The sequence below is a fragment of the Petaurus breviceps genome, unplaced genomic scaffold (genome assembly GCF_028583685.1).
Source record: "Petaurus breviceps papuanus isolate PSGF00001 unplaced genomic scaffold, PetGlider_PUasm1.0 551, whole genome shotgun sequence".
Lineage (NCBI taxonomy): Eukaryota > Metazoa > Chordata > Mammalia > Diprotodontia > Petauridae > Petaurus > Petaurus breviceps.
The window spans coordinates 33,524,675-33,544,072 of NW_027186372.1; the positions used below are offsets into that span (position 1 = coordinate 33,524,675).

At 42.6% G+C, this 19,398-nt stretch overlaps 1 protein-coding gene across 1 annotated transcript in view; it reads right to left on the reverse strand.

Annotated features, from left to right (window-relative positions):
- Window positions 1-19,398, reverse strand: part of ADAMTS2 (ADAM metallopeptidase with thrombospondin type 1 motif 2) — a 470,846-nt gene that overhangs the window by 65,479 nt on the left and 385,969 nt on the right. Inside the window, exons 7-10 of the mRNA XM_069102579.1 lie at window positions 10,396-10,501; window positions 9,030-9,173; window positions 6,888-7,020; window positions 3,859-3,972 (exon numbers count right to left, since the gene is read on the reverse strand). Coding sequence (XP_068958680.1) covers window positions 3,859-3,972; window positions 6,888-7,020; window positions 9,030-9,173; window positions 10,396-10,501 — 497 coding nt within the window. The remainder of the gene's footprint in view (window positions 1-3,858; window positions 3,973-6,887; window positions 7,021-9,029; window positions 9,174-10,395; window positions 10,502-19,398) is intronic.

The following is a 19,398-nucleotide window of genomic DNA, read 5'->3' on the forward strand; positions in this document are numbered from 1 at the left end:
TTAATAATTGCCTTTTTTCTTCATTCATTGTGGATTTGGCTTATAAATTGTTTGTTGAAAGAATGATTGATAGTACAGGATGTACTGTACATAGTATTTACTGAAATGCTCTTTGATCTTGAATATAGGAAAATCAAGAGACCTTCAATAAATACTAAATACAGATGAAAGAATACTGGTAACAAGGGTGAAGCAGGTGAAGTGGGTCAGGTACTTTTCTCAGGTGCACAAGGATGAAGGTCATAGGAAAAGATAAAACATATGCATCTACTATTTCAAGCCATGCCATTAGATGGAGAATAGGGCACAATTTGTTATACTCACCATGGGCACACAATTAGTTTAAACTAGATGGTTGTGTTCATGGGCTCTGACTTTTCAAGTTCACAGCCACCCTCCAGAATGCATTAATTTATACTAGGTGAGAAACCAAGGCTTTATCAATCCAAGCACATTCTCCCTTATGCAAAAAGTACCTTCCTCTAGAACAGGTTTTTTTTGTCCTAATGATTTCATGGAAGGTTAGAAAATATTGAAACTGCAAGAGTTCCTGGAGTGATAAATTATCCTGCAGATCTCTATCTATTAAAACTTTGGAAATGGCATAAATTTCATGGTCAGACAAATTTCCCATGTGACCCAGTTCTTATTGCCTAGGGAGACTTGAGGAGAAGAAAAAAAATTTAAACCATTTGTGTTTCCTAATTCTCAGCTGAAGTTCTCTTCTGATGCCTTATTGTGATATGAAGGGGACCCTGAGTTCTCAAAGGTTATACCAGCTGAACACATAAGCTCTGGAAAGTCCCAAGCTAGAAAGGCTCTGAAAGAGCTTGGAAATGGACTGGAGGTATGTTATGCAAGGACCAGATTAGTTAAATGCTGAAAGGTTCATCACCAGAAAATGGTTGACCCCACTTATAACTATTTGTAGCCATTGCAATTTTTAAAGAATAAAGAAACATCATGGTATAAATGGATAAAGCCATGGATTTAAAATCAGAACACTGGAGTTCAGTTCCTGGCTCTGACTTTGGGCAAGTCAGTTAGCTTTTTGGGGCCTCAGTTTCCTTCTCTGTAAAATGAAGGAGGTATAATAGATGGCCTCTAAGGTTCCTTGCAGTTCTCTATCTGTGATTTTAGGATGACTAAGGTGTGGTGGGGCTGTGGTTTGCATTGGTGGCAAGATAACATAACTAGTAAGTGTTGGGGCCTGCAAACATTGTGCTGCCCACCATCACCAATTTGTCATCCCTCTCCATTCAGCTCCCTGCAGGCCATTAAGAAGAAGATAGAATGGCTCACCCGCATTCTGCTTCAGGGAAGCCAAGCAGCCAGCTTACCTACAGAGCCTGTTGCTGCTATATATTTCATCTGTGGTTTGACACTGTGGGGAATGAGCCATAGCCCTGACTCCACTCAAGGAACTTAGAGTTAATTCGGGCTCCTCTTGCACAAAGAACTGAGATCAAGAGAAGATATGGAAGCACAGGCATTTGTGTGAGAGGCTGGAGAAGAAAAGGCGAAGGTTTCAAGAAGAAAGTGAGCCTTGAATGAATCACGAAAAGGCATTTAGTAAGCACCTAATGTGTGCTAGGTACTGTGCACAAATACTGGGGATACAAATATAAAAGTGAGACAATCTCTGCCCTCAAGGAGCTTACATTCTAATAGGGAAAGACAACACATACAGGGGAGTGGTGGTCAGGAAAAGGCGGCTTTGGTCTGGGGAGCACAGGGATTTGGAATGGGGCCTTAGGGCAGTTGACTGTCATGCCCTTTCCAGAAGCAATGGTAGCAATCACATCATTAGTGTTCCCAGAACAAGAGGTGGGGTCCATATGGCAGCAAGGCAGATGATAAGATATCTGGGGTAGATGGCCGTCTTGGATATGAAGTCTAGTTTGGGGTTACTAGAAATAGGAGTCAGGTGAGTTCACACTTGCTCACTCACTAGTGAGTCAGGAGGACTCGGTCCCAAAATGGGTTTCCAAAGTTGAATAGATTAACTGCCCCAGGGAGGTACAGTATGATATCTGATGGTCCGGTTTGAGGGTGCTGTTCCAAATGGGAAAGGGAAGTTTCAGCATGGCAGATGGGAAGATGTCCATGGGTAGATGGCTGAATGGGATAGAACGTAAGGCTGGTCTTAAAGGATGGACAAGGTTTGGGTAGCTTGAGGAGTGACATTCGAAGTGAGAGAAAAAAATGTGATCCAAAGCAGAGAGACAGGAAAGAGCATCATGCTTTGGGGGTCAGTGAGGAAATGGGCCTGGTTGGGTTAGATGGTAGGTGTTGAGGAACTATGAACAATCAGGTTGGGGAGATGGGGTAAGGCTTTGAATGCCAGGCTAAATTGTTTAGGCAATAAAGTTTTCACAGATGCTTCCTTTGCAAAAAAGGGGCATTATGAAAGTGTTTTAGGAACTCTTTCTGCTGGCAGTGTATATTTCTGAGCCCACTAGTTTGTCCTTCTATGAGTATGAGTAAAGAAATCTTGCCTGACCCCAGCTCATGGGGAAGGTGGTTGTCATGGGCACTGGTCACATCTTACGGCAAACGGAATTGGAAAGAAAAAAAAATAAAAGAGAAATTGTTTACTCAGAATAACCATTTATATTTTCTACTTCGGGGGAGAAAAAAGGGAATTAAGGAATCCAAGGATCAGAGAGTCATTGCACTCTCTAGGGTCTCAGAGCTTTGTGCGGACAGAGGAAGCAGGGATAGTTTATTTAGTTTATTGATAGTTAGCTTTCAGAGGCATCCTTTAAACCTGTCCTTGAGTAGTTCTGGCTACTACTTTGACACTGAGAATTCACCAGAATAAAATGGTTGATGAATGACTTGCTGAGGTACTATCTGTGTAACCAGGAGCAAGTCACACCACTTTTGGGGACTTCAGCTTTGCTATGTGCAAAAGGGAGATAATAATCCCTCACTGGGTTGTAATGAGCCTCAAAGTACCTAACAGCCTTGTCAACCACAAAACGTCCCCTAACACTGTGTGCATGGGAAGTACTATTACTATGGTTCTTCAATCCTATCTTTCTCTTTGACTCTTCATGCGTTAATCTCAGTTTTCCTCTACATCTCTTACTCATCTGTACTCATGTATAGTTCACACTAGATAGACTTAAGGAGAAAAAGACAGAGCAAGTCTCATGGTTTTTTTATTATTTGTAATGGGTTATGTCTGTGCTGCCTCAGTTTCCTCATGTAAAAATAATCTGGGGAAGGAAATGACAAACCACTCCTGTATCTTTGCCAAGAAAACCCCAAATGGGGTCCTAGAGTCAGACATGACTGAAACAAATTATCAACAACACAGATCTATGGGGATGGGGACTAGGGGAAGGGTGAGATTAACACATGAATGGCAGATTCTTTTCAAGAGTAAATCATAAGGATTGGGTTGAATGAAAGTAACAGAACACATCCTCATTAATTATCTCCTTTGAGTCTGATGCTAACCCAGTGAGGACCACAGGGCAGGGACTATTACAGATGAGGAGATCGAGGCTTAGGGATGAAGTAGCTTGCCCAGAGTCAAACAGCTAGTAAGTATCAGAAAGGAAATTCAAAACTAGTTCTTCTGACTCTAACAAAGATCTTTCCCCTGCACCGTATTACTTACATGTCCCCTAACTCCTGCCAGAAACTAAAGGCAAACACTGTACTCCCCACTCCAGGCAAACATGTATTCTGGGTGTCTATAGCTCTGGGCCCCCGCTTTGTGCTTCTGTGATCTTTCCATGCTCTTTACAAATGGTGAAAACTTGCCCTGCCTCAGGGAAAACAGGGATCATTGTGAGTATTAGGTACGAGATGTTCTCCCTTTGGGTGCTCAGGAGGTTTACTCACCTTCCCTGGAGCGCACATGGTCCCATCCAGTGGTGGCCCCTTCTTGGTTTTGCAGAAATAGGGGTTGTCAGGGTGGCTGCACCATAGTTGCTTGCAAGGATCAAAGGTCCGGAACTAGAACAGGAGCAAGCTCAGAGAATTACAGTATGTTAAAGCTAGAAGGGGCCTTAGAATATAGAACGTTAGGAATGAATTATATAGAGTTATATAGTTATATAGAGAGTTATATATAGAATTCCTTAGGAATGAAAGATGCCAAGATCATCTAGTCCACTGTGCTCATTTTCCAGAGTAAGAAACTGAAGTCTTCTCAGGTTAAATGGTTAGTCCCAGATCGTGCATCTAGTAAACAGAAAAGCTGGGATTTAAATCCAGGTCTTATGTCCCAAGTCTAAAAACACATGGATTTGAGGGAAGGCAAAGTAAAGTATGATTCAATAAAGAGTCACATTCATGGAGGCGGCTAGGTGGTGCAGTGGATAGAGCACCAGCTCTGGAATCAGGAGGACCTCAGTTCAAATCCGGCCTCAGACACTTAACACACACAAAAAAAACTAGCCGTGTGACCTTGGGCAAGTCACTTAACCCCAATTGCCCGCCAAAAAATACCCCAAACAAATAAAGAGTCACATTCAGAGGCCAGGACAGTAAGAGTAAATGACCCTCTGCAAAAAACCTCAGATGGTGAGGAAATGCCCAAGATGAGGTCTGAACCACTGTCTTCAATTGCTACAAACTTCTACTTCTATAATGGTTTACAAAGCATTTTCCTCACAAAAGTCCTGTGAGGAAATAGTGGTGGTAAATGTTTATTAGAGCTGATAGTTAAACTTTTATTGTGAGCATTTACACCTTGGAAATCAGCAAATGCTACAAATCAGGGCTTGGTTTATTGTTTTGTTGGTTGTCAAGATTTAAGAAAGTGATGGAATAAATATCAATGATGCCAGTTGGGTCACATAGCTAGTCGTCATCAGACATTTCAGTCCAGGTCTCCTGCCTAAGTCCAGAGCTCTTTTCTCTATACCAAACTGCTTCTTAATTTGGGGTGAGTGATTTTCTGTTCTTTCTACAGATAATGCTCCCCTCAATGGGGCTTTAATAGGAGTGGCAATCCCCCTTCCTGCTCCTGTCAAGCCCTCTAGTGGTTCAAGACACTCTATGGGACAGAGCTGCGGTGAAGAGAGCTGTCTGCGGCCATAGCATGGGCAGAAACTTTCTGGCTGATGCCAAAACATTGGTCTTATTAGCATCATGTTCCAACCAGCGAGGCTAACCAGGCACGGACAACAGAGCCAAGGAAAGCTGTGTTTGGAATCGAAGCTGAAAGCTGGAAACCTCTAATGCAGTCCAATCTGATCCAATGTGTTTATTGAGCCAATGAAACATCAGAGTCCCAGAGGAAGGGTCTCAGACTGAGAAAATCTTGCTTTTATTCTACATAGGTGGTCTAAATTCCTTTGCTCTTCCCCCCAGCCCCTACAACATGGGTTAGTGGACTCTGTAAAGTCCATGCTAGATGATGAGAACCTAGGAATAGGATGTAGACAGAAAGGGCATTGTTGGCTGCCACCGTGCAAAAAATGATGTATACTTTAAAAAAACCCGCCAAGCTATACATGGTAGATTCATATATAATCCTTGCCTTCTGTCCTTCTTATATAGAAATATTCACACTGGCCAATGATGGTCATGTCAAAAAATATATATATATGCATACATACATATATTTAAGATATGTGTATATATGTACATGTCAAAATATAGATATATACACATACATATAAACATATTTTAAAAATATACATATATGTACACTTTAAATAAATAAATTATGTACTTATATTTAAAAAAGATGAGGACCCTAAATCGCTCTGGCTCTCACCAGCTATTTGCCCATGGCTGTTGTGTCCTCCCAATGAAACTGGCTACTTTACTGAAAAAATCTGTCCCTCCTCCCAGATTTTCCCCACAAACCCTTACTGGAAATAATAATAGGGAAAGAATGAGTGAAATCAAACCACTCACCAAGTTCATAAGATTAATATGATTTAGAGCTGAGAGGAACCTTAGCTATTAATTAGTCAAACCCCCTTATTTTATGCATCAGGTCTGTCAGAGGTCCCAAAGTTAGTAAGCAGACAAGTAGGGATCAGTTCTGGAATTTGGATAGGGCCAAGGATGATTGACCTGTGTATTTAGAATTTAGAAGGAGTTTCCATCCCTTTAGCACAGAAGAAATAACAGTTAACACCTATTTAGCCAGAATAATAAGTTAAAATAGTAATTTCTCAGATGGTATATTTTTCTCCTGGGCTGTCATCCAAGGTTACTCCTTCTCAACCTCATGGACTCAGCATCAAACCTACGGGTGCCCCCAAGGGAGTCATTACTTGTTTATAAAGTGCCTACTATGTTCCAAGCACTATGCTAAATGCCGGGGATATAGGGGCAAAAGACAGTTCCTGCCCTTGAGGAGCTCAGAATCTACAGGGGGAGACAACAAGCAAATAACTGTGTACTAACAAATTATATACAGTATAATTAGCATAAGAAATAAACCTGACATGTAGCGATTTCTCCAGTGGAAACAATTTTTAGTTAGCAAAAATCTCATTTCTCCGGAATTCAAACTCAGGTCCTCTGACCCCGTTATCCAGTACTCTTTATGCTTAAGAGAAGACTGCTCACATGTATCCAGGGGTTGCTGGCAGCCTGACCTGGGACTAAGTGGACCTGCCAATGTCCTTCCCAGAAATAATAGCCCAAGATATGGCCGGCTGAGGCTGAGGTGCGGTGATGGGGAGAGAGGAGGAGAAACACGGCTGGCCCCAGAGCTGGGTTGCCCAAACATAACAAAACATGGCAAGGTTATTATTAATTTTTCTCCTCTCTCCTCAGCAGTTGGCTAAAGGTCACTCTCACCATCTGACATTGCCCTGAGGTTACTGATGCCAGAATGACCCATGGCCACAGCCACTTCCAGGTCCCTGGAGAAGAAGTAATGGGAAAGATTGACTTTTACTCACCGCTGTGCACATCATATAGCCAAGTCCGAAATCAAAGCGACACTGCTCGTTCATGGAGTAGTGAATTCCCGGCAGCTGGGGCAGAGCCGGCCAGTCCTGTTCAAAGGGGTCGTCTCGGAGGCAATCGTAGGAGCTACAACGGGCACACACACACAAACATGACAGGAACAGATGGACTTGTGGTTTCCCGAAAGGCTGAGTCCCAGCCAAAACGGAGGGCCTGCCTGCTGGGAAGCTGCGGCACCAGATGGGCTGAGCAAAGCCCCAGGCAGACTCCCCGGGCATCTGCCCCCAGCCAGCCTGCAGGTGCACACTCACTCTGGGCTTCCTGGTGGTACAATCTGGGCGGGGCTCTCAGGGGGGGAATGGCCTGATGTCCCAGGTTCCTACTTGGACAGGGATCAGCAATGGGCCCACCCCAGATCAGGCTGACGAGAAAGAAAAAACATGTAATTCATTTTCCAGGTTAGGTACTCCTTCCCTTCCCTCCACCCCCACCCTTTTGTCCTTCAGCCTGAACTTGGAGAGGAATAGCCAAGGCAGCCAGGGACGGAGCAGGGTTATTGAGAGCATGACCAAAATCCTTTTCAGGGGAAGCACATGCTTCTACAAACCAAGGGGGCCCCTACTGGGGCCTCCCTTCTGCCTGCCATCCTTACAAGCGTTTCTCAAGATTTCCTTGCTCTGCCTCCTTCGCATTTGGAACTTCCTTAGGAATATCACATTACAGTAGTTAGAGTGAGGTGGCAACTCTAATCCAGCAGTCACTTGGCCCAGCTTGAATAATGTCAGGAAACAAAAAATCTGGGAAACTGTTATAATACTTAGGCCTGCTGGACCATGGTTTTAAGCCTGGGAGTGACTCAGGCGCTCAGTCTGTAGAAGGGAGAGAGAACACTGGGGGATCTTGTCTGAGATCAAGGTTATCTGGGACCACCATGTCTGCTGAGCTTCCATCCCTACATCTCTGGACCAGGGGACTGCAGGCCTTGTGACAGGAATCATTAGGGTCAGAACCAAGTCTTTAGTGGACCTGGCCAAGGGGAAATCACTTCTAGCTAGAAGAATCATTCCTTCTCCTCCCTGCCCTATAATTTTGAGAGGCAGGAGAGGAAATTTTAGGTATCTGCCCTCATCCATCCAACTCATGTGACTGTACAGAAACATGTCCTCAGACCTACATGGTGGCAGTGCAGATGGCTTGAATGTATATGTGTGTCTTCCCAGGATCACCAAGGCTTAATAAACAAGACACAATGTGGAAGGAGCTTTTACTCATCACAAGTCTGTGAAATGTTTCCTTGCCAGGATTCAACAATGCATCCTTCTTCTGTCTGTGGGGGAAGGGTCATACTCAGCCTCCTTGGCTCTGGTGAAAGCGTAAGCTTCTCAGGGGAGTTTTAGAATAAAAAAAAAGGATGCTGTGGAATCAGATGAAAATGTGAAGTGGAGGGGCAGCCAGGTAGCACAGTGAGTAAGAGCACCAGCCCCTGAGTCGGGATGACCTGGGATCAAATCTGGGCTCAGACACTTAGCACCAACCCAGAAACACCTGGCCGTGTAACCTTGAGCAAGTTACTTAATCCCAATTTGCTTGGGGCAGCCAGGTGGCTCAGTGAGTAAGAGCACCTGCCCCAGAGTTGGGATGACCTGGGATTGAATCCGGGCTCAGATACTTAGCACCACATCCAGAAATAACTGTCCGTGTAACCTTGAGCAAGTTACTCAACCCCAATTGCTTAAAAAAAAAGTGAAGTGGCTATAGTAAGGGGGAATATGTATGTGGTTTGCAAATTGTCAAATCATTCCTATACTTCAGAAGAATGAATACATTAGAGGCTGAGAGTGAAATAATAGAGAACAATGTAGATTGTTTCTGGATGACAAAGGTCTGGGATCAGCTTGGTGGGAAAACCTTCATATTAAATAAATAGATTTCCCATCTGGTCTTTGAAAAGTGGATATCATGTGCAAATCCCAAGTGGAATATGAGCATGTCCTAATGACATGATGCCAGCTATGCCAGCGGGAGCCTCCCTTGGTCACTCCCACCCTATGTAAACAGCGATGGTTCCTAGTGTGCAGATGTTTTTAGGGGGAGCAGCTGAAAAGACAAAGCCATCATCATTTATAATAACTCACTGGAGGTAGCGATTCAGCTCCTGTTGGCTGCATCGGGACCAGTGGAAACGGTGGAAGGCAGCTTGGACCAGAGGAGCCATGATGCTGCCCATCCTCACCTCATCACCACATCTGTTGCCCTGGCCATCATGCTCCATCCCTAAGCTGGAACAAAGGTAGGAAGAGGAGAGACCCAGCATGGGGAACAAGCAATTTTTACTATTCATAAAGAGGAAATATAGGACTAGAGATTAACACCTTTAGTGGATTGCTGCTTGAAAAAAGGAGAAGTGTGATGTGGTAGAAAGAGCACTGAACTTGGGGATCAGAAGAGTGGGTATCCTGGTTTATTTACTATCATTGAGACCCCTGGCAAGTCCTGGCCCCTCTCTGAAACTCAGTTTCTTCATCTGTAAAAAATGAGGGAACTCTATCACATAACCTCTAAGAGCTTTTCCAGTCCTGTGATCAGATACTTCCCTGGATACCAGTTTTTTAACTGATAAAAGGAAGAAATTGTACTGATGGTCTCCAAAGTCTCTTCTCTCTATAATGGTTTGTGATTATCTGATTTCCAAGTATATATTACTTTACCACTTTGCTATTTCAATAGTGAAGTTAGAGAATTGCTACAGCAGCGAGTCCCCCAACTTTAATAAGAATCCAATAAACATTTATCAAGTTCCCATTATATGCAAGACCCTGTTTTGGGTATGGGGGCAGGAGAGTGAATTTGAACAGAAAAATAGGACACAGTTCTCTCATGGAACGCACTATCTAACAAAGTTCTCTCAACTTCTCCTGAATTTTTGGCTTCATTAGTGTTGATACTCCAAATAATCAGGACTTCTTGGTTATAGTTTTCAGCACTGTGTGATCAATCAGTCTGAGTTTATCAGAGACCTCAACACAGCTAGCGGTTACCCTCCCCCAAAGATATAGGGGCAATGCTGATGAGTTTTTTTCCCAGAAAAGGGAGGGAAAGAATGTTCTGCACTCATTTGCTTGTCCTCCTAATTGATCTTAAATGTAGAGGATGATTGCATATGTTCTCGGTACCATGAACATCCTCACAGTGTCCAAGAGTCCTTTCCTGAAATGATGACTTCTTAGGTTTTGGTCCCCAATTACCTTCTTCTCCAACCAGACACCATGGGGAATTTTAGCCTTTGGAACTGATTAATCCATAAACTTTACAGAGGATCTCAGTGGCAAGTAGGTAAATAAATGTTATAAAGTAATGTCATGATGACTGTGTGTTTGACATCTCAGCCTTAGACTATCCTTCTTTCCCCAAATGATTCCCTAGATCTTTTCCCCCAAAATGGCCAAAAGGTTCATGTTCTCCCAAACCAAAATGGAAAAAGTAGCTCTGATCTCTACTTACACATGGCCAGTCTCATGAGCTACCACGAAGGCAGAGGAAAATCCATCTTCGTGGTTCAGGGTACAGCTGCGGACGGGATGGCACATTCCAGTGACCGGGGCATAGCCTGGGAGGGAGGGCAAGGAGCAAAAGCCATTTCGGTTCCTAGGGGACCCAGGGCAGGTGCCGAGCTCAGTAAAGATGAGCTCTCAGAGTGGCTATGCTGAGTCTAAGTTTCTAGGTTTGAGATAAGACCTCCTGTCCAAGTGCCAATGTCTTGGTGGGCCTTCCTAGAGTTTTGACTGTGCTGGGGGCCCTCATTGCCTGAGGACTTTGGCAAGAAACATAGCTGTGAACACATGTTCTAGAAATGTACAGGAGTTTACGGATGCAGAACCATTTATATTTTTCCTGATTTTCTGCTGATCTTTATTATTAGGTATGTGTATGTTTTACAGGCTGGTGCCATTGTGTCCATCATGAGATAGGAAAGTGTCAATTTTCTTATCCATAAAATAGACTCATATTATGGATATGAATCTTAGCTTAGGAAAAGGGTGCCCTCCTCACACACTACAGGTAACTTTACCCTCTTGGCACTAATATTTCCAGTACTTTTTCAAGATTTATACAAGCCTGGGATAATTTTCATGTTCTGATCCAACCTCTGAGGGAAAGAATCGAGAGCAGATAGACAAGCATTTTTCCATGCCCCGAAAGAACTGAATAAGAAACACAACAGGTAGGAATTGGCAGAGGCTATATCACAATGACTGAGGCAGGAGTTAATTTTTGGTTAGGCAGACTAAGCAAAAAGGGGCCCAACACGGCCAGAGGAAACCTGTGTGTGTTGGGGTAGGAGGAGGTATTTAGGAAGTAGGTGAAGGCACATTAAGTCTTCAGTGGGCTAGAGGCATTCTGAATCTGTCTAAAAGGACCCCAAAGTTTCAAAAAGTCTAGAGACATGTTGGCCCTGGCAATTTTGTGCTGACAGAGGGAAAGATAACAGGAAGATGGAGCACTAGCACCAGACTAAGAACAGTGACAAGAAGGCCCAAGGCTAGGCAGGACCTTGACCACATATAGACCACATATACATATGACCATATGTACTGGCTAGAAATGGATAATAATGGTTAACAGAATGGTGCAGTACTGACAAAAAAGAACCTTACAACAGAACAATGAGGTGGGAAAGAATGAGGAGACGAGTAACCTGGAAGGGCAAACACTGACCCTACTCCTCCCTGGGACTTTATTCAGGAAGGTACTGAAAGCCACAGGGTCTGAGCAGGACTTTGGGGAGGACTGGCCCATCAAAATGAGGTGAACTGGTGACTTACCACCAAATCTTTCCACCCAACATGGGCCAGCCCCACTTTCTTTTCACACCATGTGGGCACCAATGGAGGGCATTGGCGGTGCCCATCACTTATCTCTCCCTCTCATGACCAGCCCATCTTCTTAAGCTCCTCCAAATTTCTTTGATAATATCCTTTGTACTCTGGTTTTCTTTTCTAATTCTTATTTGCAATGTATTGCCACCAATTTATACCCACCATGTACTTCCCATTGCCTTGTGGGTGATACTCACCTTCAATTTTTTAGGGACTGTCATATTCCATAACTTGCTACCATACAATCTAATGGAATATCAGTATCAAATAGATAGGTTTTTATTTTAGTGAGAAGTTTTGGGTCATTAAAAGAACTTTAAGATTTCCAAAAGGCTCTCCTCCTCCAGCTCAATTCTAGGTCGAACCTATTTTCCATTTGTAGCATCTGTCCAAAATTTATATCCAGATGGATAAACTCTAGAGATTGTACATATAACTATCTATTACAGTCTAGAAGATGGGCATTCGTCATCCACTTGATTTTTCTTGTGTGGATGATTAGGTCTCTAGATCTCATCTAGCAGACATCGTCCTGGACTCTAGACAATCAATCACCAGCAAATCGGAGCTGGAGGGTCTTTTCAAGTACAGGGAATCACTCTATGAGTTGGAATCTTCTCTTGCTCCGTTCAGTTCCCTGCTTTAAGCCTCTCCTAATTTTAACAGTCATAGGATTGCTAAACAAGATAATCTTTGTTATATCTTTGGAATCTTGTATAATTTTTTTACATTCACATAGGAGGCATTTTGTTGGAAAAAGACCTTTGGTATGGTGTTTTTCTCCAATGAGTCTAATGCTATTGTAAAGCCATCCCACAATAAACACAGTAGGAGCTTGCACTTTCTACATCTCTTTCAGTCAATTGTGAATTGGTAAAGAAATAGTCTACTGTGGAATGTTACTTTCAAAAGTCTGCCCGAAATGTGAGTTATTGTTATTATTTCGCAATTATTGCAAACTCTCTTGGGCTCCACATCTTTTACAGAATATTTTTTTTCCTATAGACATTTCCATGAACTGTCACAGTTCACACCTTTCTTATTTTTCACAGCTCAACAGGCACCATTGTACTAATATTCCAGTATTTATTTGACAAGTCTTATAGTGCAGGAGCATCCGGAGTATTTTTAGGTTTTTTTTTTTTTTCGGGATCAGACAGCACTGTTAGGAACATCACTGTAACATCAACTTTATTCTTTTCCTTTCAAATTATTTCCTTGGGGCATCGACTCCTAGGATAGGCTTCCATCCTTTTCTGATGTCCCCTGTAGAGTGGAGGTGACTCAGAATTCTCAAATGCTCTGCCAGGACAGAGCAAACTCTCAAAGCCCATATTAGAATGACTTTGAGTACAGATCTGGTGATGGATTGTGTCTATAGCCTGTGGCCCAGACTAAGGCCTGAGAAGTTTGCCACTTTACACCTACTGCAGGTATGAAGGGAACTGGGATCTGGACTCCACCATGATGGAGTCATGGATCCCTAAAGTACTGAGGTAATCAGAGAATTCTCACAAGGGCCCACAGAAGAGGGTATTAGATGGGGTGAAATCATAGGCCTCCTGTGGGCAAATGCTCACATGCAAGTTTTTGTGCTTAATATAAACTTTGAGGCACCATGAACATGCTTTCCCACAGGGTCAAGGCAGGTCAGTGCAGTCACAAACTTCTCTGCACATTCCACACCCCTATTTTGAATATGAGAAAAACAAGACACACAAAGAAATACAGTGAATGGCCAGGGATCTGTGTGGCATAGTAAAATGAGTCCCTCACTTGGAATCAGAAGACCTGGGTCTGAATTTTACCTTTGACTCTTATTATTTGGGTGACTTTGGACAAGACACTTAACCTCTCTGTGCCTCAATGTCTTTATTTGTAAAACGGGGATAGTATTCTATACCTTACAATATTGCTGAATGGAAAAGTGATTGTAAAAGAAAACATTCTATAAATGTGTCATTATTGTAACTAATAGTAAATAATAAAAGCAATCGTGAAACAGATGTGTGGTTGGGGCTCCCAAGTCCCTCCCCTTATTTGGTCCACGGCAGTGTTTGCTTGGGGGTGTGGCCCCATTGAGGTCAGCCAATTCAGGATAAATGGCCCTTGGGAAGAGGTCGGCTTGCCAATAACAGACATGATGCCCTCCTGAGCCCTACATGGGACAAGCATGGTGGGGAAGAGGTGGAGATCTCTCGAGTCATATACATTCTATGTGATTTGCTGCCTCAAAAGATAAGGGGAGACCTTGGCTCTGGGGTGCTCATGAGGGACCATGTTTCCCTCTGGTCTTTTCAGTGAAGCAGACAAAGTTCTGCAAATTTCATTTATCATCTGGCATGAAGGGAGAAGTCTCGACTTGGAAGACAGACAAAGCATTGCCATTTCTCCTTCATCTCCATAAAATCAGTGAGTTCATGTAAATACTTAAGGAATGTATTTGCTCGATGTTTACTATGGAGTGAGGATCATCTTGTTTTCACTCTGCATGGATCTTGCATATATCTATTTATGTACGTGTTTTCTCCCCCATCAGAATGTAGTCAGTAAGCTCTTGGTTGGCAAGAAGTCTACATTCTAATGTTTCTTACTTTGTGTGTGCCTGCCCCATGTTATCGTTACTGCTGTTCAGTCATTTTTCAGCTGTGTGTGTCTGACTCTTTGTGACCCCATTTGGGGTTTTCTTGGCAAAGATACTGGGGTGGTTTGTCATCTCCTTCTCCAGCTCATTTGACAGATGAGGAAACTGAGGCAAAGAGGGTTAAGTGACTTGCCCAGGATCACACAGCTACTCTGTCTGGGGCCAGAGTTGAATTGAGGAAGATGAATCTTCCTGACTCCAGGCCTGGTGCTCTGTGCACTATTGCCCCATATACTGTAATAGCTCAGCTTATAATGCCTGTTGATAGATTGGTAGGGATGAGTGGGAGTATGTTTATGGGTGTGTGTGTGTGTGTGTGTGTGTGGGTGGGTGTGTGCATGTGTGCTCACATGCACATATGTATAGAGTGTGGTGTAGGGGAAAGAATACTGGATTTAGAGTGAGAGGATGACAATAATGACAATCATTCTCAATGAACATTTCTATAATTCCTACTATGTGCTAGGCAGCTAGATGGCACAGTGGGCAGAGTTCTAGGTCTGGAGTCAAGAAGACTCATCTTCTTAAGTTTAAATCTGGCCTCAGAGACTCACTAGCTGTGTGATCTTAGACAAGTCACTTTACCCTGTTTCCCTCAGTTTCCTCATCTGTAAAAATGAGCTGGAGAAGGAAATGGCAAACTACTCCAGTATCTTTGTCAAGAAAACTCCAAATGGGGTCAGAGAGTCAGGAAACTAAAAACAACTTAAATACTATGTGCTAAGGGCTTTAAGTTATTATCTCACTTGATTCTTATGACAACCCTGGGAGGTAGGTGCTATTGTTATCCCCATTTTATAGATGAGGAAATTGAGGCAAACAGAAGGTAAGTGACTTGGCCTGGTTCACACAGCTAGTACATGACTGAACTCAGGTCTTCCTGGCTCCAGGCTGAGCTTTCTATCCACTGTGCCAGACAGAATCCAAGTCTGAATCTTGGCTCTGTTTTTTATAACCTGTGTAGCTTGCACAACTTAGATTTCCTCTCTGGCTCTCAGTGTCCTGATCTGTAACATGAAGAAGTTGGACTAGGTGGTCTCTAAGGGCCTTTTCCAGCTAAGATCCTCTATGTTGTGAATCTTCTTAGCTTACAGTTTTTTTACTGACAAATCTTTGATAATTGGAGTTGGAAGCCCCTTGTTGATTTGTTCCTATCTCTACCTCCTCAGATCTTGCATCTTTCGTAATTCTGCCTGATTTTGGCTTCACTAATTTGTGAATGATAACTGAGATTACTGGACACAAACACAGAGCAGCCAAGCAGTTAGTGTCCAAATGAACCATTGGTGCCCAAGTGACGAACATCTCCATTAATGGCCAGAAGTGATGGGCATGGCTGCTCTCAAGCTGTCCCTGGTGGACTATGATCATTCCTGGAATGATGGCCGTGTACTATGTACCCAGAATTACCCACAGTCCCTGCTTAAGGTATTACCATTTTAAATTAGATGGCTTGTAGAACAGAGGACAAGGAACAAGCTAATTCTCCCTGTGCTATAGGGGTCTCCTATGGAGTGGAGGAAAGGTCCAGAAAAGTCTGCCTTCATTTGGCACTTCTGGAGAGACCATCACTGACACCAAATCTCCAAAATGAGTCTTCTATTGGGTCTGAGAAGCACCTGAGGGTGCCTCTCAACCCCTAAGTATCCCAGAAGCTAGAAGGTATAATTAATAAAATTAGTACAGCATAGTGGAAAGAATACTGGACCTAGAGTAAGGAATATTTAGGTTCAACCACCATATCAGAAACTTAATGTCTGTGTGACCATGGGTAAATGACCTTCACCTCTCTAAGCCTCAGTTTCTTGACCTGTAAAATGGGATAATGAGAGTGCTTCTCACAGTATTATTGTGAGTCCCAAATGAGGTGACACATGTGAAGCATTTTGTAAAGTTTAACCCACTGTATAAATGCGAGCTACGATTATGCTGATCACAGAACTAAGATCTAAAGATACCTTGGTGGGAGTAATGTTTGAACAAATTTAATGTTGTAAAATTAATACAATCAATGGATAAATACAAAGTCCTACACTGGAGTTTAAAAAAATCAAGTACATAAGTATAACACCATGGATAAATTACTGGACTTGGAGCAAGGAAGATCTGAGTTTGAATCCAGCCTCTGACACTTCTTAGGTTGTATGATTCTGGGCAAGTTACTTATTTCTGCCTGCCTCAGTTTCCTCATCTGTAAAATAAGGATAATAATAGAGCCTTTCTCCCTCTCTCCCCCCCAGGGTGATGTGAGGATTGAATGAGATAATAATTATAAAGCACTTAGCACAGTGTCTGTCGCATAGTAGGTGCTTAATAAATTTTGATTGATTTCAGAGAAGCAAAATGTCTTCAAGTATTTGAAGGACTTGTCATCTGGAAGAGGAATCAGCCTTGTTCTGCTTGGCCCAACAGGGCATGGCAATGAACAGTACAGAGAAGTCACAGGGTATAATTTTCAGCTGGAGAGAAGGGCAGGCTTTCTAGCCGTGAGAGGAAGTTAGGTGGTTATGATGCTGGACTTAAGAGTCAGGAAGATCTGAGTTCAAATTCTGTCTCTGACATTTACTAGCTAGGTGACTCTGGGCAAGTCACTTGACCTCCTCTCTCTCAGCTTCATTTTCCCCAATTATCTTTTAAATGGGGGCAATAAGAACACCAACCTCACAGTGTGGTCATAAGGATCAATGAGAATATATGTACAGCATTTTGCAAACATTCAAGGGCTACATAAAGGTTAGCAATTATCATTATATCCAAAAATAGAATGATTTTCTTTGGGAAGTAATGGGCTCCCCATCATGGCAATCTTGAAGTCAAATATACATTCTACTTATCAGGAATACTGTAAAGGGAATTTCTATTTAAACTGGACCTGGTGGCATCTGAGATCTCCTCCATTTCCAAAGTCTGCTCCTGATTCACAACATAACAATGCCTTTTTGGCAGGGGTGAAATAGAAAAAGGACAAGGAATATGGAGTTTGGGGAAACGAGTCTACTGTGATCTACTGTCCACATGACCTTATTGGCTAAGGCATATGGCATGGAGGTAATCCAAATGGGTCAAAGAATGACTTTAAATTATAACAAAGATGATGCTCATGAATGAATTTTACATAGCTCCTTAAGCTTTGGGAGTAGCTCTTTCTGTGTTCAAATCCAGGCTCAGACATTTCCTAGTTGGGTGACCCTGGGCAAGTCACTTCACCTCTGTTTACCTCAGATTCCTCATCTGTAAAAATAACCTGGAGAAAGAAATGGCACACCACTCCTGTATCTTTGCCAAGAAAACCCCAAATGGGGACATGGCTGAAATGACTCAACCACCACCACCACCTTAAGTTTTACAAAGCATTTTACATACATTTTAGTAAAGGTCAGCAACATCATCTCACAACAACCTGTGAGGCAAGTGTTACTTGGTATTTTTATCTCCACTTTACAGATGAGGAAACCGAGACTCACAGAGGTTAAATGACCCAGCTAAGGCCACACGGTTACTAAGAGGCCAAAGCAGGTTTTTCTGACACGTTCAGAGTTCTTTCCGCTATGCCATGCTGACTTGCAACCAGCCCATTGTCTGATCACCAAGAAAAAGCTTGGATTTAGAGGGAACAGAAAAGTCAATAGCGCTCAGCAACCCCGTCACCAAGGTCCAACTGTTAACTTGATGTTAACAAAAAGAGGTGAGTTCCTTATTGTGGTCAGTGGTCCTCTAGGACAATCCACACATTTTCATTTCATATAGTTCTTATCCATGTCTTTCTAAAAATCTTCTGTAGAAAAAAGACGAGAGAGCTGGCTGTCTTCAAGGATTTGAAAGTTTGTTATGTGGGAGATAGGTTAGACTTTTGGTGCTTGGCCACAAATGGCAAAAGAGAGAAATAGAGGGAAGAAGGTGCAGTGATGTAGATATAAGCTTGTTGTTAGGAGGGAAAGAAGATAGATTTCTATTCTTTTTTTAAACAGAGAAGTGGGGGGGGTTGTGATATGCTATAGATGTGACATGTTGTAAGCACTTTCAGATGAGGTCATTGTATTATTTGTGTTGTTGTTATTTAGTCATATCCTACTTTTCATGACCCCATTTGGGGTTTTCTTGGCAGAGATACTGGAGTGGTTTGCCATTTCCTTCTCCAGCTCATTTTACAGATAAGGAAACTGAGGCAAACAGGGTTATGTGACTTGCACTGTATTATTAGTTTTATCTATTTCTTTTACTTCCTTACAGGAGATCTTTCATGAAGGAGGAGACATCTATAAAAGTAATGTAAAAAAATCCCATATAGATTTTTTAAAAAAGTAAATCTTAATGATTAGAGTTGTCACAAAAAGAAATGAATTGGAAAGTAGTGGGTTCTCCTTCACTGAAGGTCTTCATGTAAAGGCTGGGTGACCACTTGCCAGTTATGTTACAGAGGGAGGGGATTCTTTTTCAGGTTTCAATCAGAGTAGATGGCCTCTGGGGACCCTGAAGACCTCAAGCTTCTGAGATCGCACCCAACATATTAGATGTCTTATTGACAGATTTTAATATCACTGCAGTTTTACTCCGAATTGACATCATGCTATGGGAGTCATTCTGGTGACGACTCTGGCAGGTCCTATACTCAGCCAAAAAACCTGTGAATACCAGTTGACAATGGACTGTGCATGTGTCACCCAAGAACTGATTGAGTTAGGTTTAAAGAGCTTCATTCCTGCAAGACTGGCTACCAGGAGAGGATTTGGGGAATTGGAGGAGGGGTATGGGTTTATTGGGAAAAAAATCAATTATAAGGAAATTTTCTTTGTGAACATAGGAAAGATTGGCTATGGGAATAACATGTAATTAATCTATGCTAGGTGTTAATGTTTTTTGTGAAGCCTTTCTGATGGGGATTATGTCCAATCATATAATTACTGTTGAAGTGATCATATGAGGTAGGGTAGAAGACAGAAATGGGGAAAAGAAAAAGTGTCCCTTCCTGATTGGCCAAGGTCA